At 34.5% G+C, this 27,840-nt stretch overlaps 1 protein-coding gene across 6 annotated transcripts in view; it reads right to left on the reverse strand.

Moving 5' to 3' along the window:
• LOC149797748 (glutamate receptor ionotropic, kainate 2-like) overlaps positions 1-27,840 on the reverse strand; it is a 97,933-nt gene that overhangs the window by 1,936 nt on the left and 68,157 nt on the right. For 3 of the 6 annotated variants that reach the window (XM_089962692.1, XM_089962691.1, XM_089962690.1), the window contains 9 exons: positions 26,072-26,125; positions 25,556-25,786; positions 24,588-24,689; positions 19,506-19,574; positions 14,702-14,830; positions 14,150-14,353; positions 12,592-13,415; positions 11,661-11,826; positions 1-4,527 (listed from right to left, as the gene is read on the reverse strand). The exon at positions 1-4,527 is cut by the window's left edge and continues 1,936 nt beyond it. In XM_089962692.1, the coding sequence (XP_089818818.1) occupies positions 4,366-4,527; positions 11,661-11,826; positions 12,592-13,415; positions 14,150-14,353; positions 14,702-14,830; positions 19,506-19,574; positions 24,588-24,689; positions 25,556-25,786; positions 26,072-26,125 (1,941 nt within the window). In that variant the 3' untranslated portion in view covers positions 1-4,365. The remainder of the gene's footprint in view (positions 4,528-11,660; positions 11,827-12,591; positions 13,416-14,149; positions 14,354-14,701; positions 14,831-19,505; positions 19,575-24,587; positions 24,690-25,555; positions 25,787-26,071; positions 26,126-27,840) is intronic. The other 3 variants (XM_089962694.1, XM_089962696.1, XM_089962695.1) reach the window with 3 other exon arrangements.

Consider the following 27,840-nt stretch of genomic DNA (forward strand, 5'->3'; position numbering starts at 1 on the left):
TCAGAATAGGAAGACTAGAGAATAGAAAGACATGATACACGGGTCACGAGAGGAAGGTGATGCAATCAGTCATGGACATTGCGCTCTTTTCACCACTAGTTACTATGACGAAATAAATCCAAATTAGACACTGCTATTAAATTATGTTGACATAACTTAGATTGAATTGTATTTGCCCCTATTTGTTGCTATTCATTACATTTTGTTAGTTTTTTTGTCTAAGGGGCTCGTATTGCATTATTTCTTCCCAATAGTCTTGCTCAGGTCTTTGTTGATATTATATCCATCCATTCCCACCGAGCTATAAAATCGAGGCAGGTTATCCTCTAGATAACACCAACCAAATCCAGTTAACCACCCACCTTACTAAGACAGCAACGTTACAAAGTGGGGTCTATCTTCCGGGATATTTTGAACGGTGTCCGTGACAGGGTCTGAATAGGATATTGAATAGAAAGTAGAGTATCACAGAAATGATAAATTTGGCTATTTTTTAAGCAACGAATTACGAGAGTGAATCGATTCAATATCTATGCATTCTGTAGTTAGTGCATGCCATTGTTTGATATTTGTTTAATGTACATTATGACACTGCAAGAAATTAAGATTCCGTACCTGAATTGCATTGATAATGTGGTTGTTGTCTGAATTCAAGTAATTCAGAAAGAAATGTTGCCTTTAGTTACTCTTGCGAGAAGAGATAATTAAGGAAGTCCTGAGGGAGTAATTACACATTGTTGGTGAGAGCAAACTGAATTTGAAAGAAATTCAGAATTTTGTACTGCTAAATGCTGCTAGATTACTTTAGAGTCGTTTAAGTCCGTAGGTTAAGACTTTATTTAAATATAAGACGGGTAAGTAAGCTTAAGGAAGCTGTTTCCTGTAAGGCAGTAAGAGTTAGTAAATAATTAAGCTAAATAAATTGATTGGTGACACAGTCTAGTAGACTAGAATGGCAACTGATAGGCATTTGGTCAAAGAGTTTTAGTCTATTGGTAAATACGAATTAGGTTATTAAGAGACCCAAGTATCGGAATTTGTAGAGCTTAGTCTCAGGGAATAAAGAGAATGGCAGGCGGCAGAGAAAACAGAATTATACCAGCCGAGGAAAAGGAAAGAATCAGACAAGTCGAGGAAAAAGAAGGAGAAAGAGAAATCGAGTTAGCCAGATATATAAATCACTATACCTGGACTCCTATTCCGTCCCAGTAGTACCTAGTTCACAGAAGTATAGGTGTATTGATATGTCTAAATATGTCTATATGTTTAAAGGTATAAATATGTTTATGTGAGTTTGTGTTTAAAGGGCTATACTAATATATGTATGTATGTATGTATGTATGTATGTATAATTTTTATGTACTCATGGATGTATATATATATATATATATATATATATATATATATATATATATATATATATATATATATATATAGAGAGAGAGAGAGAGAGAGAGAGAGAGAGAGAGAGAGAGGAAAGGTAGATAGATAGATAGATAGATATGTATGTATTAAAACTCTCTTTAAGACTTCACACACATTTTATATTATGATTAATAATTATTGATCTTCAGTTAATTAAACTATAGTATCATTTTCTTTAAATTATAAATTGTTAACGGTGTGTCCAAGACCCCCAACATTGGCACTGTAATGTGTCTGGGAAAATGAAATGTATTAAAAAGATATAAATTCAGTTTTTGATGGAGGGCACGTGTTTTATATAAATCACTGTTGATTTTCCATGCAATAAAAATTCAAAATATTTTGGGGGTATTTATAGGATTGTATTGTACATTTACAATTTAACATATCATTACTGAATACAATCAAGATGTTGCTCAGAGACTAGACAAGTCAGACTCTGAAAATACAAAACCAAAATGTTATTTTTAGTGACCTGTTGAAACAAAAGCTGGTTTATTGATTAAACAGCCATACACGTTTCGTAAACCAACACAATTAACACAATTCATAAACATCATATTCGGATCAAGGACCGGGACACAAATAACCTTATGGTACAGAAATAACCATTCACGCACGAAACTCCACTGCTACAAAAGTAGTCGAAAACCAAATGCTACAAAAGTAATCAATAAGCAAATGCTACCCTGGCATTTAAATTAATTATCTTCATTTTGGCGTCGAAGTTGGCTTATTATACAAGATGCAAAATGTCTCATATATGAACAATGATCTGAAAATCACTGCAGAAAGAATAAACTAGCAGGTGAGACAATCCATGCTGACTGTTTTGTTCTGAGCGTTGTACTCAGGACTATTAGACTCAAACCATATAACTGGGCAGCCTACGTCTAAAGCCATATTTGAAACAGAAAGGTGCATAAGTATATATTATACCTAAATACAAATTTACCCATTAACATTTCTTATTGCATTAATGTAGATGACAGCAGTATTTACAATAGATTGCAGTCTTTATGCGCTTATAAGACGAGTCAAACTGCAAACAATATCAAAGATCCTGATCTGCCGTAGCAAATTGATACTGCAGATCAGGGTCTATGATGTTGGTTTTACTGATTACTCATAAGAAACTGCACAGACCCATATCTGTCGGCGCATTATACGACGGCAGATCTGGGTCTGTGCAGTTTTTACTTTGACCAGAAGTATAAGCGAGTACACACGGTACAAACAGGATTTTATTCCAATTACACAATGTTCATTTGTAAACAGGTGAATATGATGTCTGAGAAAATTAACTATGTACATTTATACAGATTTACACGAAGATTAAGATGAAACAGTAAACAGAACAAAAAGTAAGTATATATGAGATTTAATTAAATAAAAAATTTCTTAAATACTAGATCTGAAAACCTGGCACTTCAAAGAAAATTTATACATGTTCGACAAAAGGTACTGACACTCTAATAACAGTAGAATAAATTCTGCCGGATCATTTTCTTGTGGGTTTCTTTACAATGAGAGGAAGGGAAACGAACTTACTGATAAATCAACAATTAATTCTAAAGTAAAGATTCGTCAAAACCGAAAATAAGCTTCAACGAATAAACCTGCACAAACTGCCTTCTGGGTAATAAAATGGCCCAAGGCACCTTCTGTTCGGCCACAAAAATGTCCTGCTTGTCAAATCACAATTATTTATATCAACAGAGTCAGCGATGAGCTATATATTCCAAATTAAAACTGAACACCTGTCTACCAAAAATTATATCGAACATAAAAAGGCAAGTATAAATGTTTTGACCGAAATTAACCAAGTGCAGCAATAGCCGACGAACCGATTTTCTATCAAAATGAAACTATTCTTTCTTCACAATGATGAAGAGTGATTTTGCTGCAGGTAAATTTATGTTTTCCATTCGTCTAATCGCATAGTTAGGCACTTAATATGCTTTTAGATTGTAGTCTTATAATATATTTGTGCAGAGCTGAAAATTGTTCAGTTGGACGTGTCTAGGTGTTTTCACACCCGAGTAAATCGCCCATCCATGCTAGAACATGATAATGAAGAATTTTCAAATACACATTGGTATCGTCTACATTTCTCAGCGTCGAATCGAGTCAAAAGGATCCGGATATGCATCCTATATCATGAAAATAAGTTCTACTTTCTTCTCAAGGCAGCAATTTCGTGCCTGGTTTTTGGTGGGGGAGGCTGGGGTAGTGGTTGGCAGTCGATAATTTTGTATTTGGCTTATGGTAACTTAACCAAATGCGACATCCACCCCGTAAAGTGACTGAGAAATTTATATGTGTATAGAGAATATTTTTATTGTTACATATATATATATATATATATATATATATATATATATATATATATATATATATATATATATATATATATATATATATATATATATCACCTTTAACCATTGCGTGCAATGTGAGTCTATGCGACTTTGCTTTTTAATAATTTAAAAATAAAACATTTCTTTCGATTGTTTGGTTTTCGTCAGTAGAGAAAAAGCCCCACAACGTCACTGACCGTTTTGGTGAAGCTTTCACATATTAGTTTTATTTTAGTGTCACCATTAGAACATAAATCTATTATGTTTCTAAAAATGATCTTTTTGTCTTGTAACCTGGAAAACGTATATGTTTCCTTTTTTGTCAAAAATTGTTTCATAAGTAAGTTCTTCCTTTTATATAAAGAAATGTTTGACACTTTATGTACATTCAGATCTGCACTTGTGCTTTACATTAGATGAAGATGTACGGTAAGCTTCGTTATTAAGATGCAATGGACCAGGAAATTCCATCTACTGAATTCTTGTCTGTTCAAAACCTTTTAGCCTTGCTGCCACGGTCCACATATTGGCCGACACCTTTGGGGCGACAGAAAGGCTTTTCCATCGCCCTGAGTATTTGTCAGGACTCCCACTTGGAGTTTCCGCAGCTGTCTCCTAGGCTTAGGCTCAGAGTTCTTGTCAACATGGTGTTTGTCTCGGCCAAAGATTCATCCACGGTGCAGGGCACGTGGTTGTGGTTAGGCTGCATATTACAGATTCCTGGATTGTTGCATTTCGCCTTCTATAAACAAGAAAAGGAATACAGACGCATCAATGTTAGATTTGCTGTATAATTTTTGGAAAAGAAGACTAGTTGTAATTGTAAATCACAGTAGAATAAACTGTACTATTTCTTTTGTAAATCCAGCCCCTACCTCTTTCCCTGAATACAACACTCTGGTCATATAGTGATATCTACGAGAAAATTAAATATCAGAACTGAAAAAACTACTTGACCATTCTAACGGAGGTGTGTGCAGTAAAATGTTGCCTGCTGTGTGTAATGATACAACATTTTTGTACATGTTTTGTCGCGGCACATTTTGACGTGGTCAACGTGACACGTAACCATTAAGATGTATATATGGGCTAGGCTGGCAATAAAGTATTGTCTATGGGAGAGAAAGCTGGCTCAGAGATCAAAGTACTTTTCTCGTCAAAGTTGTCCAAGGGCAGTGGTCTCGAAGAATTTGAGAGACTCGGAACCAGAGAGACCCGGAACCAGAGAGATTCGGCTGCTTAGAACTAGGGAGTTTCCAAAAGCCATAATGGTATTGTCTCAAAATTCATACAATATGATCAAGGATGTAAGCTTGCAATTATGTGTTGAATTTATTGGTTTCAAATTCATGTATTAACTTTTCGTGAGTAGTGAAGCTAGGGGTTTTCATCCTTTTGTCTAGAATGGAATATGACTCTTGTATTATATGAATGTGTTAGTATTGATATGAATTTTCAAATTACATCGTTCAGATGTAATAAACATCATGTATTGTAGGAATTGCATGCATTGCTCTGACAAGAATTTTGAGAAATAATTTATCTGTCTTAAATTATATGTATCGTGTATGCTAAGGATTGATTTTACTATGTCTATGTAATGAATTGCTAATGAGCAAGTAGTGTAGTTAAGACAAGACACGAAGTCCATTAATTCATCTATGTAATTAAGTTGTGCATTCTTTAAACGAGGAGAATCGGCGAGTGTTGACCGACATCGTTCAGCTAGTAATTTATAGCCCATAGTAGGACGTGATAGTTATCAAACATTTATTGTTATGTCATGTCTCTATTTATGAATGCAATTAGCAGCAAGGAAAGTGACATTAATTTCATGTACTACGATGGTGTGGTGTCTGCGTGTGTGTGTGTGTGTGTGTGTGTGTTTCAAGCTGCGAACTGATCATAGCCTTAGTAGGTTGACTTACGATAAGACGATATCTGACATACCAAGAGTGGAAATACTGTTTGATGCCAGAAAAGAAAAACCTGAAAAATATTTAGGTTGCGTTTGATTTATTTGAAAGAAAAAATAGTTCAATACATATGATATACAATAGGAAGAAGTGCAGACTACAACCAAGCACGGTTGATGATCCGAAGAGGATGGAATGAAAGAGGGGATGAAGAAATATGGTATCGCTGTCACCAGCAGTGATTTGATAAGGACAGGAAGCAACGAGGTTTTGCTGAGATACCGGCAATTTGAGTTCGGTCATTCGCGCGATCCTATCATGAAATTTGTTTTCGCGGTATAACAGAACGGCTAATTGCATTTCGCATAGTTTTGATATTCTATTTCTAAGAGAAAGTGTATCATTCAAATGTCATGTTCACTTTCATTTTCTTTATGTACTTGATTAAATTGTTATGTTTTAAACACGAGGTCTCGTGTTCTTCTATTCTGGATCTTTGCTTAAATCTCTGTTACTCCATCCATTAATTTCATATTTTATGTAACTAATTACTCGATCGGGGAAATAACAACTTGGTCGATCATCTCCTAGATAATGACAACCAAGGCATCATAACAGGTGGGATATATTATTACAGGAAGCACTTCTCCCTAACACTGTGATTTAAATACACGTGTAATAAATATTGCACAACTTACAGAGGGGCCCCGGGGTGCCGATTGATCTAAAGCGCTAGCCTTTACCAGTCACTACTATCTGACCTCTGTCCACGTTGTTGAGGTCGGTCAGTGATGGTATGTGAGTGAGCTTGCCAGGAGCTTCATGTGGACTGGGAATTTGTAGCAAAGTTTTCTCGGAGTTATTCGTCCACCAGTTATACTGGCCACCATGTATAGTCTATCGTGTGCTTAAATATGGCATCAAACACACAGGAATGGCAACAGACATTTCATGTCTTAGTAAACAAGGTCCTTTATCCAGGAGCAGGACAACGGATGCATGTGATTCGATACTAGTCAGAGGTTAAAAACTCGTTTCTAGACAGAGACGTATTCCCTGGACACTTGGCACATGACACATGTTTATGACTTTCAAGAAATAATTGATGATATATATGTACACAATTATTGATTATTATTACACCCATTTGAGTGATGGCACATGTTTATAGTGTATGTTCATGAAACGATGATATGTTGCATATAAACACAAGAAAAGGTGAAATCAAACAATAAGGCATATACACATGCAAAATAGTGAAATATATATCGTATATACGTAATACAGAACATGAATACCTTTTAACTTGATATACTAACGCCATAAAACAAGTGAAGAGAAAAAAGTACAAGAGCCAGAATATAAGTCAAAAGGATAAATAACAACATTTTAAACATAATTAGAACGGAAATACTTTGAGATTAGCTAAAAATAACTAGTAATCAGCAGATTATTCACGCTGGCAATATTCACGATTTGTGTGAAATTTTCAATTACATTTAATGTCTTCTAAAATCCTGCGGCAAAAGTTATCCCGTGTTTGGGTTTCTTTGATAAATAAATATAAATTACCATTTAATCCGTGACATAAATATACCGGAAATGTCAAAAGGAAAACTGGGAGTTGAAAGAGTCAAACTTAACAAGGGAGACATTGAAATCGGGAAATGCAGAACGTTCTTCAAGCTATGATTTTCAGTCGATGCTGGAGATTGCACAGGCACGTTTATATAACAGTTATATGCAAAGCAAATTTCACAGGTTGAGACGAACAATACAGACTAATACCTGTTAAAGAACAATTCTACGATAACATAATGGTTTTTATTTTTTTAGGAAATACTAGTGTAATGTTAGACGATAACAGAAAACAGAGACAAAATAATATTTTAGTGTCACTATATCTGTTATCTAAGTATATTTTGACGTAGTCAAGACGCAACAACATGGTGTAAAAATTAAACATGAATTCCGCGGAATGATGTATGTCTTCCTATTCTGCCTTTGTATACCTGAACAAATTGCAAACTTGCTAGTGCAAGAATACAGGTCACTGTAACCAACTTTACACGGTTGTGAGCAGAACTCTCCCAAACGAATAAACGTATGGAGTTTCATTACTTTGTATCTAACAGTGTCCGAGAAACTGGGGGTAATTGAAAAATCCTAACGTAATCTCCAGAGCGCGAGAAGTAGTTCGTTGTGATCCACTTTGTTCATGTGATCAGCAATAAAATCCTAAATGAATGTACACATCAACAATCGTGATTGTACGTATCGGGAAAACTGTGATGTACAGCGCTTTAAAATATGAAGAAGCCCATGAAACGTATTAACTTTGCATGCAGTGTAGTGTAAATCGTAAAGCCCAACTTAATCAATAGATGGTGAAACATAGGTCATAACGACCTGATTTTGGCAGTGATGATTATAAGCTATAATAAAAATACTCCCAGCAGGTTTCATGACCATAGATACCAACTTGTAAGTGAAAAGGAGCCAACTGCAAACTTTAACATTAACTTTAGAGAAAAGCCAATACCTTTAAACAGACCACCATGATCCATACATACAATTGGAAACAAGTTTTCTCATGCGTCTTTTATGTCATTTTGATGGCACATGCTCCCAGTATTTTGGTATACAGTTAAAAAGCATGCACGAACTGAGTTCCTCATACATTTCATGAACCAGGCATGCTCCCAAACAAATATCAGTTGAACTAAATAGTTAACAAAGCTATTCACAAACATGAAAACGTTCCTTGGCGAGAAAGAATAAGTTGTGAATTCGGTTTCGACCTCTTTATACAAAAATTGTTCCCTCTGTTCGTTATTCCACTGCAACGAACGACTTCGAGTTTCAACTGAGTTCATAGCCTCTCCATGGGTCCTAAGTCCTAAATGCGGTCACCAGTACAGTGAACTACATTTACAGGCTGTCAAATATATTTCATTTGTACTTGGCAGGTCGCGAAATGATTTTCACTGTTGCATATACAATCCGTTTGATTTAACTCTCCACGTGGAACTCTGCCAAATTACTGAGAGTCTATGCAGTCTAAACAAATACGACAATCCAGAAACTAATCAGACTTAAGCCCGAAACTGTTCAGACTTAAGCCTGAAACTACTCAGACCTAAGCCTGAAACTATTCAGATTTAAGCCCGAAACAACTCAGACGTAAGCCCGAAACTACTCAGACTTAAGCCTGAAACTACTCAGACATACGCCTGAAACTACTCAGACTTAAGCCTGAAACTACTCAGACCTAAGCCTGAAACTATTCAGATTTAAGCCCGAAACAACTCGGACTTAAGCCTGAAACTACTTGGAATTAATTCTGCAACTAATTGGACTTAAGCTTGAAACTACTCAGATTTAAGCCTGAAACTACTCAAACTTAAACATGAAACTTCTCAGACATAAGCCCGAAAATGCTCAGACTTAAGCCCGAATGTACTCAGACTTAAGCCTGAAACTACTCAGACTTAAACTTGAAACTACTCAAATCTAAACTTGCAACTACTTGGACTTAAGCCCGAAACTACTCAGAATTAAGCCTGAAATTACTCAGACTTAAGCCCAAAACTACTCAGACTTAAGCATGAAACTGCGCAGTCTTTAACCTGAAACTTCTCAGACTTAAGCCTGAAACTACTCCGACTTAAACCTGAAACTACTCAGACCTAAGCCTGAAACTATGTGGACTTAAGTCTGAAACTATTGGACCTAAAACTACTCAGACTTAAGCCCGAAACTACTGAGATTTAAGCCTGAAACTACTTGAAAATAATCCTGAAACTACAGAGACTTAAGCTCGAAACTAATCAGATTTAAGTCTGAAACTACTCAGACTAAAGCTCGAAACTACTCAGATTTAAGCACGAAACTATTCAGATCTAATTCTGAAACTACTCTGACTTAAGCACGAAACTACTCAGATTTAAGCGTGAAACTACTTGCAAATAAGCCCGAAACTACTCAGACTTAAACCAGAAACTACTCAGACTTGAGCCTGCAACTACGTCAGTTTAAGCTCGAAACTACTCAAATTTAAGTCTGAAACTGCTCAGATTTAATCCTGAAACTACTCTGACTTAAGCACGAAAATACCCAGATTTAAGCATGAAACTACTTGGAAATAAGCCCGAAATTACTCAGACTTAAACCTGAAACTACTCAGAATTAAGCCTGAAATTACTCAGACTTAAGCCCAAAACTGCTCAGATTTAAGCCTGAAACTACTTGGAAATAAGCCCGAAACTACTCAGACTTAAACCTGAAACTACTCAGACGTAAGCCTGAAACTACTCAAACTTAAGCCTGAAACTACCCAGACCTAAGCCTGAAACTACTCAGACGGAAGCCTGAAACTACTCAGACGTAAGCCTGAAACTATTAAGACGTAACCTTGACAGTACTCTCGATGAGACTTCACCGATTTTGCATTGGTTTATTCCACTTAACTATTCTGATGTCGACAATATATTTTTCCTGACCATAATTTTAACACTCATTTCCCACTTGCATCACATTTTCTAGTTTAGGTCACGTGGTGATGATGAGTAAACTAACACTAGGCACTTGGAGTAATGGTCACCACACATCGGATAAAATGAATGTGTTGGGTCCTTGAATCCAGGAAGACACCCATATTGCATAGGGACGTAAATATATACTAAATGAATGCAATCCTTCTTCGTATATGTATTTATAAAGGAATGTTCTTGGTCCGTCACTGGATTTCGACGTAACACATGGTTTTGATGGGATATTAACAAGATGGAAATTTTATAATATCTGATATTGAAACAAAACTCTTGCGAATGGATAACATAAAACAGTAACATAATATGTATAAACTGACAGCTCGTTTTACCATCATTGTCGCTTTGAGATCTATGCTAGATTTGTCTGCCATTAAACATTGCATAGCATAGACCTGGCGTCTAAAACACGGACAACGCGGACCGCATGCGGACCGCCAAACCGTATCCTGTCACATGCAAAATGATTCGCGTCACAAGGTGTCATGAGAGATAACAAAGGTGTTGCGGCACTTGGCCATCGAAAATGCTCTCATGCGGCCCTCAAGGTGGTTTTAGTTTCAGACCTCTGGTATGGACTAACACATCGGCACGTAAACTGTAGACTTCTGGGTGTGTGAATACTATATTAGAGAGTACAAATATCATCCGTTCGGTCATGGAACATGAAGATTGGAAGAGACTGTTGGGGGCCATTTGTAAGCTCTAACACTTTTAAGTGCAAACAAAACAAAGATGAAAGATAGTCCTTTTTACCCAAGTTTTCTTTTTCTAACAGTGATTGTTATATGGCCAGCAAGAGCTGTTGCTATGACTGCACAGGACTTGCGCTGCTAAATGGTTCATTTATTTGTTGATGACAGAACACCCCTTCTTCAACCCTTTCTCATTTAGGAATATTCAACTGGAGGCTCAATCAACAAACGAAACTACTGTATGCAACTGTATACGGAACAAACTTACAGCAATGCTCTAAGTAAAGTGCAATACAGCATTCATTAACACGATATGTTAGGCGAAGATTTAATTTGTACACAAATTAATTAATTTTACGTCTTGTGGATTGGAAGTTACAATGTTTTGAGAACTATTAGCTATAGCGCAGGAACCAACTCATTTTTACTGGTACCAACCTTTACATTTAATGAAATTGTTTTCCTTGTTTTGTTTGTCTGCTACTTCGTTCCATAAAAAAATGCTTAAATACTTTACAAGTAAAAACAACATTAGGTATGTTCCCTCATACACTGATTCGTTTTATGAATAGACATTACAGCAGAAAAAGTATTTTAAAATTTATATGGCTAATTGAAAGAAAATCTTAATAGTTCGTTGGCAAGACTACATTTGATGATCGATACTACGAAAGTAGACTTTACTGCAAACAATAAGATTGAGTAGATACGTACCCTTTGCCTGCACTTTTTCGTAATGAAATACTCCAAAGCACACACAATTGCTGAGAGGACAATCCCGGCAAGTAGCATGATAAACATACCGGAAGCCACCTCTATCTCGATTGCTTTGCTTTTAGCACTAGATCGAGGATCCGGGCAATTCGGCCTTCTCCACCATCTATAAATAGCACCAACAGTTCATTATACATACATACATACATACATACATACATACATACATACATACATACATACTACGATACATAACATGAATGTATGCTCTTAAACAAAGGTTAAGTTGTTTTTCTTGAATTGCTTAGCGTCATCATCTGAAATTCAGTGTACATTAGATAATTGGCCATTAAGTTGCTGAACCTGATGTTGGATGTATTATCGACGAAAACTGAATGACTGAGCTTGTAAGGTTGTAAAATAGTTTATATTATGGCATAAATATGCCTGACACAGAAGTCAAATTAACAAATTAACAACATGTGAATAAACACACAATCATTACGAAATCCTATGTACGATTAAATCTGTATCACATGGATGCTTTTCATGTGAAGATTTAGCAAGCGTAGCCCTGTATGGCTCAGATTACGAAACAACGTGAAATACTTAACTTTGAAGTAAATTGAGAAAATACGATATGAAGCATGCAAATCGACGACACATTTGCGAATATTCATATGATGTTTGCAACATTTATTCACGTGATCTTTTCAAAATTTTCAAGGTTGATCTTTAAACGTTAGTGGATACGTAAGGCGGTTTAGTGTAACACTACCAAAATCTGTCGTCACATGAGATTTGTCCAATTTTGCTTCATTTGAAAGGTAAGCAAGAGTTATGATGAATTATTTTTTCCATAATTGCTTTACTCGAACATTTTCCAGCACGAATTAGTATATCGATGGAATTAAAAAAGCAATATACTAACTTTCCTTCGAGCTGATACAGAATGCCTCTATCGTTCAAATCTAGAAGCGCTAATGATAGCTTCTCGGTGAATGGCGAATCTTTTTGTGTTGCAATGCCATATCCTCTGAGGTCAAACGGAGTCCCTATTTCCATCAGATCACAATTGCTTGCTGTCTCGTGCCTCACAGACGGAGAATCCCATATAAATGCATATTTTTCCTTTAAAACTCTTTCGAACCCATTTTCCACTCGGCGAACTAAGGAGCCTTTAGATAGCGACATGTATGCCCACATTCTTGCATAGTGTTCAATCTTTGTATATTTAAAGAAGGATTCTATTTGACTTTCATTCACAGTCCCGTAATCGTATTCGCTTTGGTATGCCAAGTCGGCAGCAGAATCTATGGGAATATGAGCGTTTGTGATCGTTAAGAATGCTGCTAAATTTGCTGTGTAGACTGATATTACAATTAAGGAGAAAAACCACCAAGTACAGCTAACAATACGTCCTGAAGTTGCTCGAGGGGAGACATTCAAATCGGCCCGAAGCAATGTCCCCCATACATACCAGAAACTGTCCCTAAGGTTATGGCTGAAGTCCTCCTTTCGGTCTGAATTGATTCTGCTTACGCCAAATAAAACTAGTCCCACAAACAAAAATGACACGAATATAGCTATCCACACTACCCTTGAAAGAGGAGAAAGAAACTGGAAAGGCCATACAACTCGTTCCGGTTTCTTGACTACAACACTGGTACCCTTTGTCATGAAGGGTTTCGTAAAGTCCACCACCTCAGATCTATCTGGCGTAATGCTGAAGGGAGCAAGTCCTATATCCGCTCTCTGATGAAAGAGACAACCAAATTTAATAGACTGTGATTATTCAACTGTGTAAATTAATGTAAAGCTGTCAAAGTCTATTCGTAGTAGGTGTCATGACCTTTCTCCATATGCAGTTATATCTAATTTGCATATTACTGACAACTTTAGACCCGATAATCCGATTTAAATGCTAGGCGTTAACTCCTTATCACTGGCTATGTGAGTTTTAGCATATGGACCATACACATCTTTGTATATAGATGTTGTTTAGTAATCGCACATGATACGAATATAAAATACAGTTTGACTCCGAGTTGTATATATGATACTTTTAAAGAATTAGAAAAGTAAGATTAGTAATTATAACTCAAAAAGAACATTCAAATGACAACCATTTTGAACATTTACGCGGATATATGTTACAGAAGGTTGAAGTCTGGCAAACAAATCGATTTAATTAGACACACAACTATTAAGATTATAAAATAAAAATAAAAACATTAAGAAAACAAAGAAGAAAAGCGGATATTATCTAACGGTAATCATAAATTGCTATGTACTTACAATTTTACTGTTCCAATAAATATCCATGTAATCCATCGGCACAAATCTGCTCTTAAAATATACTTGACATACTATGAATGCATAAGAATTACTTACTCCTGCAAAAACATTGTGTGAGGTTTATATCACTTTGCGCCAAATAAATCGCTTATTGCATACTATCCTTAACTATGAATGGCTGAAAAACCTACATTTTGGATAAGTTCGTCTATTATTCCCGTCCATCCATGTTGTTTCTTGCTTCCGAATTTATTGTCTTTGACGAGGGTGATATTGTATTTAAAGCCAAGCAGCTTGGCCAGTTCTTCCAAAATATTAATACAGAAACCTTCCAGTCCATCATTTCCGCTCTTGTCTTCCTCGGTTTTATTCCTAAATTGAATAAATGGAGGTGCCTGGAAATTTTTTAAAAAGATATGGTTTTATTTGCATTTCGAGTTCATTAAAATATATAGTGCAGGATTTAATTTGTGGAAAAATTTGTTATTTAAAGGTTAGGAGGAAAAGCGAACAATAAAAACTGTAATTCTTGTCAGCTCTGTCCCCATGAAGTATAAAAATCAGAACGATTTCATAAAATAGGAAATACAATATAAGATGTCTGACAATTGCAATATACAGAAGTTTCAATTACATTAAATTAGGAGTATTTCTTTTGGAAACCTTTGAAACAATGGTTAATTGATTCGGAGGATTTGAAAGAATAAAAAGAGACAAAGATGCTCCCAGAGTTTGATGCTTACTGTTAAGGTTACCACTCGTAGAATTTTGTCTCCAAATATGTCATCTTTGTCCTGCAAGATTCTGCTGTAGGTCGTAGATGGCTGGACTCTCTCGTGCAATGACTTCTTGCCGCTTCTCCAGGTTCCAGACTGTGCCACAGAAAATAAACATTCATTGATGGCTTGCCGTTAACTAATCGGTACCATCTGTAAATAATGACTTTTCGTTCCAGTGAAATAACATGAGATCATCTTTTACCACAGTAGATAGTGTCTGTATTTGCCACAGTAGAGAGTGTCTGTATTGTTTGGCAATAGCTAAGGCAATTGTTTGGCAATAGCTAAGGCAAATCGCAGATTTGATATCTAGCTAAATCTGATGTGGAGTGGGGCAATTTTGGACAGTCCCCCCCCCCCCTACGACTTTTTAAAACTCCATTATGTAGTATATAAACATATCCCTTTGATTTAGTTCCTTTTTCACAGATTATGGCTAGTCCGAATTTCCTCTGACCCTTGCCAGTCCATATTTAATATTTGGTCATTTGTGTTGGGGTGTAAGGTCAGAGTCCACTCCCTATAGAAAAGTTGGAATTCGCTGACACCATTTGGTATCGGCATAGGGTAGCCGTTTACTAGCCGGACAAAGCAAACTTTAAGGACTTTTCATTGAGATATACCTAACTGAAATCGATAGGAATATAATTTACTTTCCAAATTATCGCGAGCATAGCATTCGTCATGTCTTTAGTCCGCTGACAGACGAGCGGAATGTACATCGCTTCTGAAATATGTCCTGGATCTCACCATTTACATTCCGAGTCACATGACTATACAATTCTTGCAACTTTCATGTCAATGACATCGGAGGTCAAATAGTCACGTGATATCAAAAACAAAACAAATTCCCAAGGTTGTTCTACATAGAATCTGAAAATATTATATAGAAGTCACGTAATGTTCGTAAATAATTATAATGCATACTTAATTCTCGACATATTTATTCTGAGAACAAAGACCAGAAACCTGTCGGTATCGCATCAGTGTGGAGAAATCATTTTCAACAAGAACTGAGCACGTGGCAAAGATGTTTATGTTGGTATCACGTGCCTACCGTGTTCACGTGTGTTCTCTGCTTCGTGAATCTGGTTTTCTTCAAGCTGCTGTGACACTTCAGATTTCCTGTCGTTGCTTTCAGCATAAATATTTTGAAAAGTCTTTTCTTTCATTTTCCTATAAAGATTGGGTGATTTTCATTGATATGTTTGATTTGTCTTCATACAGCAACACCAACAATGGTTTATTGTTGATATTACGTGACTATATGACCTCTGCTGTCACTGACATGTATATTGCAAGATTTGTGTAGTCATGTGACTTGGAATGCTAATGGGGAGATCGGTGTTAAATTTCAGTAACACTTGTTTCCTTTCGTCTGTCAGAGGATTAAGGACACAACGAATGCTATGCTCGCAATTTCTGAGAAAATGAATCATATTCCTATCGATTTCATGCATGTATATCTCAATGAAAAGTCGTTCAAGTTTGTGGGGGGGAGCTAGTAAGCGGCAACCCTATGCTGACACCAAATTTTGTTGGCGAATTCCATCTTTTCGATAGGCAGTGGATTCTGACCCTACACACCAACATAAATGACCAAATATAAAAATGTGGTGGCAAGGGTCAGAGGAAACTCTGACTAGGATTATGGCTTGTCTCCACCCACACCCATGAAAAATTTCCAGCGGATGCCCATGTCTAGTGACGCACATTACGATACTAATGGTCACATGACCATTTTAGTCTTGAGAATCAAAAAGTTACAAAACGTTTGTTAGATGAAAACAATTGGAATGTGAAAGAAAATATCGCCGTGTCCTTTACAATGAACATGCATAAGCCCGATATGAAATATAAATTCGATTTTTTTTCGTTCGTTTTGATTTTACGAAGAAAGGGCCATGTATGATTTTCTTTAGTACTAGCTCAGTTACGTCTTCGCTATTCAGAAACGGATCGTGACTCTTTTCAAGTCACGACCAGACACCCATTTCTCACAAACGAATAGATAGAAACACCGACTACCTTGAATTCAGGTGGTATGGATTCAGAGTGCGCGAAAGATGTAAGTCAAGGCTAATGCCAATTATTTAATATTCCAGACATGTTTTATACTTTATTAAACAAATGCCTTTTAAATCAGTGGTTCCTAACCCCCCAGGTTGCAACCCAAATTAGGATCGCAAGAATCCTCTTGTGAGGGTGGCACAATTTATTAAAATATTGAAACTGGGTAGAGAGGCTAAGAAAAAAAAAAAAACATTTTTAGGGTCGCGGCCAAAATGGTTGGGAACCGCTGGTTTCGATACACATTTTCGTAACTGCGAGATTATCTCAGCAAGATGGCTTCATTATCAACAAGGAATAATTCCTGCTTCGTATGACAGCCTTTACCCTGTCTTGTAAACTGCATGAATGCATTTCTTAGCTCATTGTATTTCACACGTCACACCTAACTTCTGTATTTCTACATTTTTCATCATTATATTATCATGTGGGGAAAATTCACCATTTGTTATATAAGTACTGTATTCATAGCAGATGATCGAAACGTAGTACTTAATATTTAGTTATGTGTATATATTAACGAATATCAATTATAAAGCACCTATGTTCGTGAACAACAATTATTAATCAATATTTTGTGTAAGCAGTTTTGTATTTTGTAAAGGCACTCTATGAGTGATAATAGTTACCTGAAGAATATTTATTTGTTTCAAATTAGCATTACGATTAACATAATGACATAGAAATAACTCCCTCAAATAGACCAGAAAAAAATTTAAAATCACGCGAATTTCGAGACAATTCTGAGTTCGCTTTACATCATTCTGTTTAACTTGGTAAATGCTCACGACTAGTAGATTATATTCTGATTTTCAGAGGAATTTTAAATTATTAAAATGGTAAAGAATATTTTGACAGCTACCAGTTAAGTGTTCGAGCCACCATTGCAAAAGTCACTAAAAGGCACGCACAAAATAAACAAATACAAAAGCACAATCAAAGCCCATACGACATAGAAAACTCCAGCATATTGAAAATACAGAACAACATCGATTTCGCATATATCATTTAAAATATACATTGTGTCTATGGTTTATCGACTTCACATCTATAAGTTTAAAATAATAATTAGATATTTGTTTAGCATATTGATATATGTTCTAATCGTGCTGAGAGGCGCAGAACTCACAGTTAAAATTATATTGCTTGCTTTATTATTATTAACACAACAAGAACTACCATAGCAAATATCAATGCACCAGAAAAGAAACTTGGTGTATTATCATTTTTTTTTCCCAAACGTTTGGTTAATACCATATTTACTCTGTTGATAAGCTACGCACCAAACCGTACAACCTTCCTTACCATTATAGTAATGATGATGGCAATAAACATAGGTTGAAGAATGGGGAAAGTAAACGTCAGTAGCTTCTGTTATACAAACATAATCGATATTAGCTCGTCCAAGAATGATAATAAATTTAGGGTTATTATTAACGTGATATTCGAAAGTTGTTTAATTTGATAGAAAAGCGTTGCTTCTACAAGGAAGGAAAAAACAATAAGCCTCTTAGGTTTTAAAGCTGTAAGCACAGTAACTATAGTTTTCTTATCCTATATACAATGAGAAAATATTAAAAGCAGATAGTGAAATTCTGGAGAGAGAGAGAGAGTTGCTAACATATAATATATACTTTTTAAAAAAAAACAAAACAAGATCTTTAATAAGAGTAATTAAAGACGATTCAGAACGTATCGTGAACTGTTTGTGATACGGTCCACGATGTTAACAAAATCTTACAGATTTCCTGATTTGTTCCACTGTCGACGTATCTAATATTTAAAACTACCCTCATAATATGCATCATCAATTCATTTCACATATATTTCTTTGGCAATTTCTTAGCATATCAACTGTAATAATACATGAGTATTTCTATGAGTACAGGCTTCTTTGTTTGAATATATGAGTATTTATTTGAGTATATGAGTATTTCGTTGCACGTAAGTAGCATTATTGTGAGACTCGCAACGGCAAAACTTATTCATTCCGCTCTTGTAAAATGTAGAGGAAATAGCCAGCAAATGCTTTGGAAGAGCGTGCTACTTGAACGATCCTATAACATCAAAAACGTTTTGACTGGAGTGATCAAAGAGTGTTGTATGATTTAATTTTTTTTTAATTGATCTTTGCACTAGCGCCTTGCATCCGAATTAAAAGGTTCAAGACTGACGGTTTGCTTTGAGGTTTTCGTAGCAGCTTAACGTCATCTGTACGTGTAAACGGGTGTAATTACCAGTATCAACTCTGGTCCTTAACCCAGAAATACATCCTTAGCTATCCTATTTTTAACTCTAATGAATAGCAGATAGAATTGTAACGTTGCTTGTTTGATTTTCATTTTTATGTCTATGTGGCAAAGCAGTGTCTTTGAGTGCACAATATTGATACAATCAAAATCTTATGAATGTTTCATGCCCTTTAATTTTTTTTATATGACACAAACAAAGATCTGATGTGCGAAACGGTATTGTTTATAAAGATTACTCCCTGAATAGAAACCTCACGTAAAAATGTTATATGTTTGACACTTGTTTGTAACCAGTACTTTTGACATGCAATGAAATGTGGATGGCAATAAGGGATGGCGGGAATATCTAGTGAAGAATATGATATGAAAGCAGACAATGTGCAACTGTACCCATTCAGGATAACAACATAAAAAAGCAGAAATACTAGCGTTATGATTTCAATTACCAATCTGATTAGCCAGGCTTTATAGTCTCCGGAACGGTTGCGGAGGTGCCTCCGTATCTGATTGAACCCCTTGAATTAAATATACCGAGACAAACATTTAGACAACATTGTATACATTCGGAAATAACGTCATTTGTCAACAGTGAGCGGCATTAGTCACCAATGAATAACATTTGCACTCAGAGTGGAGATCTTTTCTTCATCTATATATATCAAATGTTGCATGCTTCCATAAGAACTGTTGGAACACTGTACAATATTTCTTGATTTTACATTAATTTTATGAGTATCCACATTTTAAACTTCCATAGAAGATCACGTGATATTCACTTCTTAAATATCCAGGGCTCTCGACTCATCAAAGACTACATTTTAGACGCGCAGTGTCGTCCATGTTTCAGATGTCACGTAGTGCCCATATTTAAATTACGCAGTGCCCTGGCCTTCAAACTGGGTCACGTGGTATAGTAAAAGTTTAATTAAGATGTTTGAATCTTCTGAAAGTTAAACTTGATTAATACGTTTTTTCACTTGTGTTTACATTCTCAGTGAAGAGGCCTCAAATAATTTTTAGGTTCAAACAATTCTGTACAAAGCACTATCTTTGGATTTCAGTATTTTTACAGATCCCGTTTATAACTCACCAGCCGTTCACTGTTGTGTGTCTATATATATATATATATATATATATATATATATATATATATATATATATATATATATATATATATATATATATATATATATATATATATATATATATATATACGTGCACATACATTCATATATATATATATATATATATATATATATATATATATATATATATATATATATATATATATATATATATATATATATATATATATATATATATTAATAAATAGCAATTTTGGATATACAATGGCTACAGAAAACGAAAACGTGAGATCCTATATGTAATCTAGCAGTGCTAGAAAAACTGAAATAAAGACAACAGTAACGCCACAAGATTTATAGCTTGCAGACAAATACATAAACCGTCCAGAGGGAAAACATTCAAGGCATATAGGTTAGGAAACAAAATCAAAATAACTGAAGATTGATTTATGTTTTTGAAATCTGTTTTATATGGCTATCGATATGCATACATTTGCACAAATACAATAGAAATTCTTAGTTAATAAATACCTATAGAGTATGGAAATAATAATGTTACTCACTTAAACTGGAACTCTTTCCTGTTCTTTGCACTTTTTTATAATTATATCTGGGCCAATTGTCACATTCCCACGTGGTGATATTCCTTTGTCACATATATTTTATATAAATCTTAGATTAATTTTAATGTAAATAAAATCATAGAGGGAATTTTTAAACCATTGCAGAAAAGATCGACTTGCTAACACTTCTGATACAAACACTCCGGTCTAGAGAATCACAATTGTTTGAAATACCTAAATTCTAAAATAAACCAAATGTCTCTATTTATTAAATACATATTTGTCAAAACATTTTCTCAGGGTATCTGTCTTTTATATATCAGAGTTTATAAGAGAACAGAGTTTAATGTTTGAAACTACCAGTCATGAAAATATGTGTCATGGTCAGTGAATAATCATTTGAAATTCTATCTAAAAGTGTATTCATTTTATTTATCATCTGGCGGTAAAATATACATGAATTTTATATTATTATTTAATGATAAATCACATCTGAATCTGAATATATATATATATAGTCTCCTCATAGGTCTGTGCCATAAAATACGATATATGTATATATCGTATTTTATGGCACTGATCTATGAGGAAAGTAATGCTATATAATAATTAATATTTCTTTTAGATAAATTTAAGTTAATTTTTATAAAAGTAAACGGCGATGTGGAGGTAAATAGTACAGGTGCACTGGTTCATAAATCTTCCTATTGATTAAATAATAATTGTTTTACTACATGATTATTCGCAAACATCAGAAAATTCAACTTGTTTACGCATTGTGAAAATTCCATTTAAAATGCTATTGCCATTAACAAGTCATTATAAAGTCATGTCTCACGCGAATTATGTAATGCTATCGCATAATTTAAGTTTTAGTTCATATAAGAGAGAGCAATTTAGATATACGCAGAGGAAGAGAAACATATCAATTAAGAAGTTAATAGATGTAAAAAATACTCTTGGTATGTTATTTCGTCTAAATTATATATTACACATATTTTGGGTTTTACAAGAATGTTAAATCCACTTGACCACATGTGTGTATGTGAAATGTCTTTGTCTAAAATATATTTTAATATTCTGACCATGAAAACAAATTTTATTGGTAAGACTATGCATTATACTCTGGAATGAATATTTAGAAAAGAAACCACAATAAATCATATATAAATTTTATTTGTGAAGGTGAGCCGAGAAAAAGAAGGAAAATTTTGTATGCAACGTGTGCATAGGGATATGGGTTTGTACCTTCACACTGCTATCGCTCAAGACTTAAGTAATGCCTTATTTATCAAGGAAGAGATGGATCGATCTGTGTTTGGCTAAGAAATAGGTAAAAGGTACGATACAAAAATTTGAGTAACACACTGTTCATTTATCAAAATACGACTGAAGTTTTACGTTAGATCTCATTTAAAATCGATGTCACGTAAATTAAAAAGAAACAGAGGTGTAAAAAAAGTTGTATCTTTAATAGGTGAAACCAAATGCACGTCACGAAACAAAATATCACCAGCATAAACATAGTACTTTTAATTCAAATATAAATGAATTGAACATTCTAAATATATTAATTAGACTTGCCCCAGTACATTCCATAAACGATATTAGACTTGTCCTAGTACATTCCATGAATTATATTGGACTTGTTCCAATAGATTCCATGAATCGTATTAGACTTGTCCAAGTGCGTTACACGTAGCTTCATACTTCGCAAGTTATTTTTATAAAGTCTGTCTATTGCAAAATTATGAGGGGAACACCATTCAATTTCCTATCCAAGACTTTGAAACCGTGAAGACAATTTCTTTGATTAAAAGTGGCATTTCTTCGCAAAACATTGCAATTAAGAAACGTGCATGACCAAAAAGAGTCTCTTTCCCAAAAAGAAAATTGCCAAATATATATTTTTTCTAAGTTGTTCACTCGAGTCAAGATACTGTAAATATGAGCGGGCCCAATATCCTTCAGTACGTAGAAAAGCAAAGATGATATCCAAAATACCTTGGGGGGGGGGGGGGGGGGCTCGTATCACGATTGAAACAAATCGATCAAATAGTCAACATGTGACATGTATCACGATTTAAATCAATCGATAAAAAGGTTGCCGTGTCACATGTAACTGAACTTACACCGCAGGTTTGCTATTTTAAATTCAGAGGCTTGCGAGAGAACAAAGTATTCTGCTCATCACAGGTGTGACGTCAGGAGTTTATAGGGACGTCCTCGTGGATAAATGAGAGCATTGAGAGAAACAAATCTAAAGGACAAAATAAGTGAAGCCGACAAATGAAAACAAGAGTGAAAGATGGAAGGAGATTTGCAGTATCAAAGTTCACGCCAAGAGAAACGTACTAATTCAATACCTTCAGCGAAGACCAAATGAATATCGAAAATTTCAAAAACATTTTTTAAAAATCGTATTAATAATAAAGTGTGCGCACAAATCAAACGTACTAACATATCCCTGAAACATTACATCGATAAGTACTGAATGAAAAGAGAATCGTTAAGTTATTGATTAGATTGACGTTAATTTAAAACGCGTAGATGTTGCAAATATTATAAATATAATTACTAAACATGTTGTACATATTTTTTTTATACCTTCTTGCTAGTAAAATTTGAATTCCTATCGTAACTAAATTCTGATTTCACACTTTCATTACTAAGTACCTAATTCAGTCAAGATATACTTTTATTAAGACAACTTACCTCAACCTGACTTTACACGCACTACGTGAAATAAATAAAATATCTTTGTCAATCATTTCATTCATATGTCGGTAATGGTAACGTTTGTCATAAAATTGAGCCACGTCATTCTTTTTCTTTTATGCACACTGACAAGTTGATATATTGAGGTCATCATAAGAAAACACTTGCTCTTTGAGGGCAATAAAAGTAAGACACAATCTGATCATGTGATGTTCGATAAGGATAGCAAGGGTGTCGTCATCTAGCTGATGTTCTCTGTTGTTGTTTGTTGATCATCATTTTGTTCTTCTTCTTCTTCTTCTCATTATTATTATTATTATTATTATTATTATTATTATTATTATTATTATTATTATTCGTACCTGGGGTGTAAAATAATTATACATATCGTTGCACGGGTTGTCTGAAAAACACACCACTTCCGCTGAACGGAGTTTCCTTTCAATACACCGCTGCAACAAGGTGCGTTACTATTACGTATCGTATTAATACTTAATTCTATGACAAAGTCAATCACAAAACACATGTACTCGGCATATCAGTGTTATTAAATACAGTTAGCATAACTGTCGCATGGAATCACAAAATCCGTTGTACCTATACGTCTAACTTACCAAATCAAATATAAAAACAATTATTTTTCTGATATAATAATTTTATATGAAAGAAGAATTAGTTTTCAAAACAAATTGCCAAATAGTGTAATAAATACAACTTTAAGTCCGTGGAAACTGTTTCCGAAACCTAAACAGGACGAAAAATATTACTCGGGCGATTTCGGTGGGAATAAATCCAAATTATTTTCATACCTACAAAGAACACGTTTTATAATGACAATTTTGAATAAGAACGTAAGAGAGATGCAACGTTAGTGCTAAATGCTGCTACACTGGTACTGGTAGGTCAGGTAAATTTACATTCTTGTTAGCTTAAATCGGAATGAGAGACGAGTTGGTATTGCAGTGTTAGCAATTTTACTGCATATACATTAGGTGATTGGTTTCAATACCAATTTTTCCAAGAATGTCTTTCGCCATCTGAAATGTTTTCCCACAGATATCTTATAAGACGAAACAAAATCAACATACATAAGTAAGAAATATGTACAAGATAAATGTTCCAGAGAAATAGAGACTGATGATGCTGAAAAAAAGTTACATACCGTTCCGCTGATAAGTCCTTGGAAAACAAGCATCTGAAGAAAGGTCTCGCTTCGAAGTCCATTACTAAATTTCAAGTGACCCGTGCATGAGTCCATGTCTGCCTAGAAACGAAATCGCGATGAATATAGTCAGATAAAGAAAACATGTGTGCGTATACATATTGTTAAGACAGGGGTAAATAATTATTATAATGTGAATACAAAATAACATCATGCCACTTGAAAATTTAAATGTATAACATTATTTTTTTAAACATAGTACTAATGAACCTAATTTATTTTGTAGCAACGAGTGCACTTTTCGTTTGAAGTAGTCGTCATTTGATGGGTTAATGTAGACGTAATTGGCAAGTTATGTTCTTGTCATTTATTCTTTCTTTCTTTGTTTAAATAGTCACTTTCAGTGATTCGTGTAATTTACTTTTCGCTAACACATTTTGTAAAATACTTTTTTCCAAAAACTATCACACGTTTTTCTTTGTTTTCAAAACCAAACGAATACTAAATTTTCCTAATCTATACTATGCGCTTGTTTTCTTTCGTGGGATGTTTTCTGGGGGTGGGTGGGAGTATATTAGTTATTGCATTTTGTGTTGTTCTCTTTTTAACTGTTGTTATAAGTGTACAATTTTGATATATCTTTGAAGAAATAATACACAATCGGCGATGCAAGTAAGCCGGTACGCAGTGCCATTAAGACCTGAGGTGCCGGTATGGCTGTAACGGCAAGAGTTCAAATCTATTTGCACCAAGTATACATTAATACTAATAAACTAATCTTGTTTTTTTAATTATCTGAGAATTTTCATGATTTAAGATCTAATTCTTTTTAATAATGCAACCTAAATGTGTCTGCGCAGTAAAAAAAAAATGCATCTGCGTACCAAAACTCCTAAACAGTTTTGTAATGGAACCAATTCATCATAAGCATAACCGATTTCATCTATAATTACAACGGCAAGACTCACTTCCTTAACAGACTTGCGTACATTTTTCCGGCTGACTCGATTGTCACTGCTGTTGTCGGAGACCGTTCTGCTGAGAATCAGGTGCAGAATATCGTGGTGAAGGGCTTTGTTAAGGCTGATATTGGATTCATTCAAGGCACAGTCGGATGAATCGGGATCCACCATTAGGCGTAACAGTGTTAAATTAGCTTTGGAATCCACGAATGGAGACATGTCAATATCCTCATAACCCTGGAGAAAACAAAGAAGAAATCGGCAATAAAACTCGTTTTTTTAAAACCTGTTTCTACTGAAAGCGCTCATTAAATGTTGCTTCTTTGATTTATTTATTTCATTGTTGCTTTTGACGAATCAGCAATTGTAAACGAGATATCTTCATTCCGATGCTGTTTTATGGATATCATTTGGACAACGTGCTTTTAAAATGAGACATAACTACAGTTGCTTGTCTTCATTCATATGAAGAAAATGTGTCCGCTTGGAATACATTTTTCCCCCTTCATAATAGATGCTTACCAAATTTACAACAAGCCAGCTGTTTGGACGGGATAGTAGACTCAGATAAAGTGCCTGAAAAATAAAATAATTCATATTTTGGACAAATAATGAAAAGAAACATTGTAGATAATTGATGATATATATTTTTGACGCGCTTTAATATTAAAATCTGTTATCATGACCTCGTTTGCCATTGCAGAGTTCAAAGTTTCTCATATATATATATATATAACCGCATGTATTTTAATGATTGAGATAGGCGGGAGATAACTGAGATAAAATCCTTCGTCCCCTGTCTCTTTGTAAGAGGGACAAAGGACACTTCTGCGTCGTTTTTATATAATATTTAACATGCGCACTAAGTAAAGAGAAATTTACAGATTTTATTTTGCTATATGTGGAAGCTGGAGGTAGGTCCAATGTTACGAACTGAGTTTAACTGAAACCGTGAAACCGCTGTGAAGAAAAAAAAAACGGTGTTCTCTTCGCGTTTTGTCTAATCAAGAAAGACCTTTATACTAACTTAGGTTACTCAATCAAAAATGATTTCGCTCTTTCAGACAAAAATAGTGAGCCATTGATTGTAACGGTTCTATCTCTATTGTTATGGCAGTTATGGCATTTCCTTTTTAATGCTCTCCTCCCCGCAAACACACACACACATACACACAAACCCTTATATATATATATATATATATATATATATATATATATATATATATATATATATATATATATATATATATAAAATTCCAAACAGTACATAGTTTAAAACCACATGCACGAGTAAAGCAATAAGCAAGAAAACTAATGGCAGCAGCTATCGTTGCATCGAATGAACCATCATATTTCCATAAAAGCTGCTTCTGAACTAAAATCAGCTTCGCTCTTAGATGATTTGTATATATTACAACAAGGTTTCTTCGTGTCATTATAATGCAAAAATATTATGTTTTATATTACATTTGCGGAGTGCTTGCTAGTTTGCAACCGATTATGAGATAATATTGGTCCAGGTTATTAAGCGTTTTAGAGAATTTAAATAAATTCTTTTTTAACCTCTATATAAGCAATATTTTATCTGTCTCATAATTCTAATTCTAACGTGTTTCTCTTTGCAAACAATCTCTACATCTGTATCGTTCTTTTATTCTTAATAATTATCAAGTATTAGGCGTAGAAATAAAAACTATAAGAAACTGTACCACAGTATTCGTTTTATAGATAAATGTATACTAAATATATTGTTGTCTCTAATTCATTGAAAATTTTGAAAAAAGATTGAACTGATATTTTTTTATCATTTTCTTATGTTTATATTTTTTTTAATTTTTTTAAATACAAAGTTCATCTCAGGATCATTACTGAACCTATGAAATAAATTCATTATCCTGGCAGCACTGGCTTGGAGTTATACATATTGATAACTAAAACATTGTCACAGTCTTAACAGGAGATCGAAATGATATGTTCGTTCAAAGAGGATTAACTTTTATTCGACAGCCGACGAGACTGTTAAGCAAATAATAATTGTTTCGTAGTCGATGTTGACACAAATATCTCACTAAATGAAAACCGTAGAAACTGTGCATTGAGAGAAGATGACAAATTAAAACCTTACGACCACCATAAGCTCCAAAGTAATGGACAACGATTATCAATGATGATAGTGTGTATACCGGAATAATTCGTCTCAACCGGCAGACATGTATTACGTCATTCAATAACTTTTCTTCTCCAGGAAAGCTAACGGATGATTTAAGCAGTATTTATTTATACAAGTCAGT

The sequence above is a fragment of the Sinohyriopsis cumingii genome, chromosome 6 (genome assembly GCF_028554795.1).
Source record: "Sinohyriopsis cumingii isolate HCF-2022 chromosome 6, ASM2855479v2, whole genome shotgun sequence".
NCBI lineage: Eukaryota > Metazoa > Mollusca > Bivalvia > Unionida > Unionidae > Sinohyriopsis > Sinohyriopsis cumingii.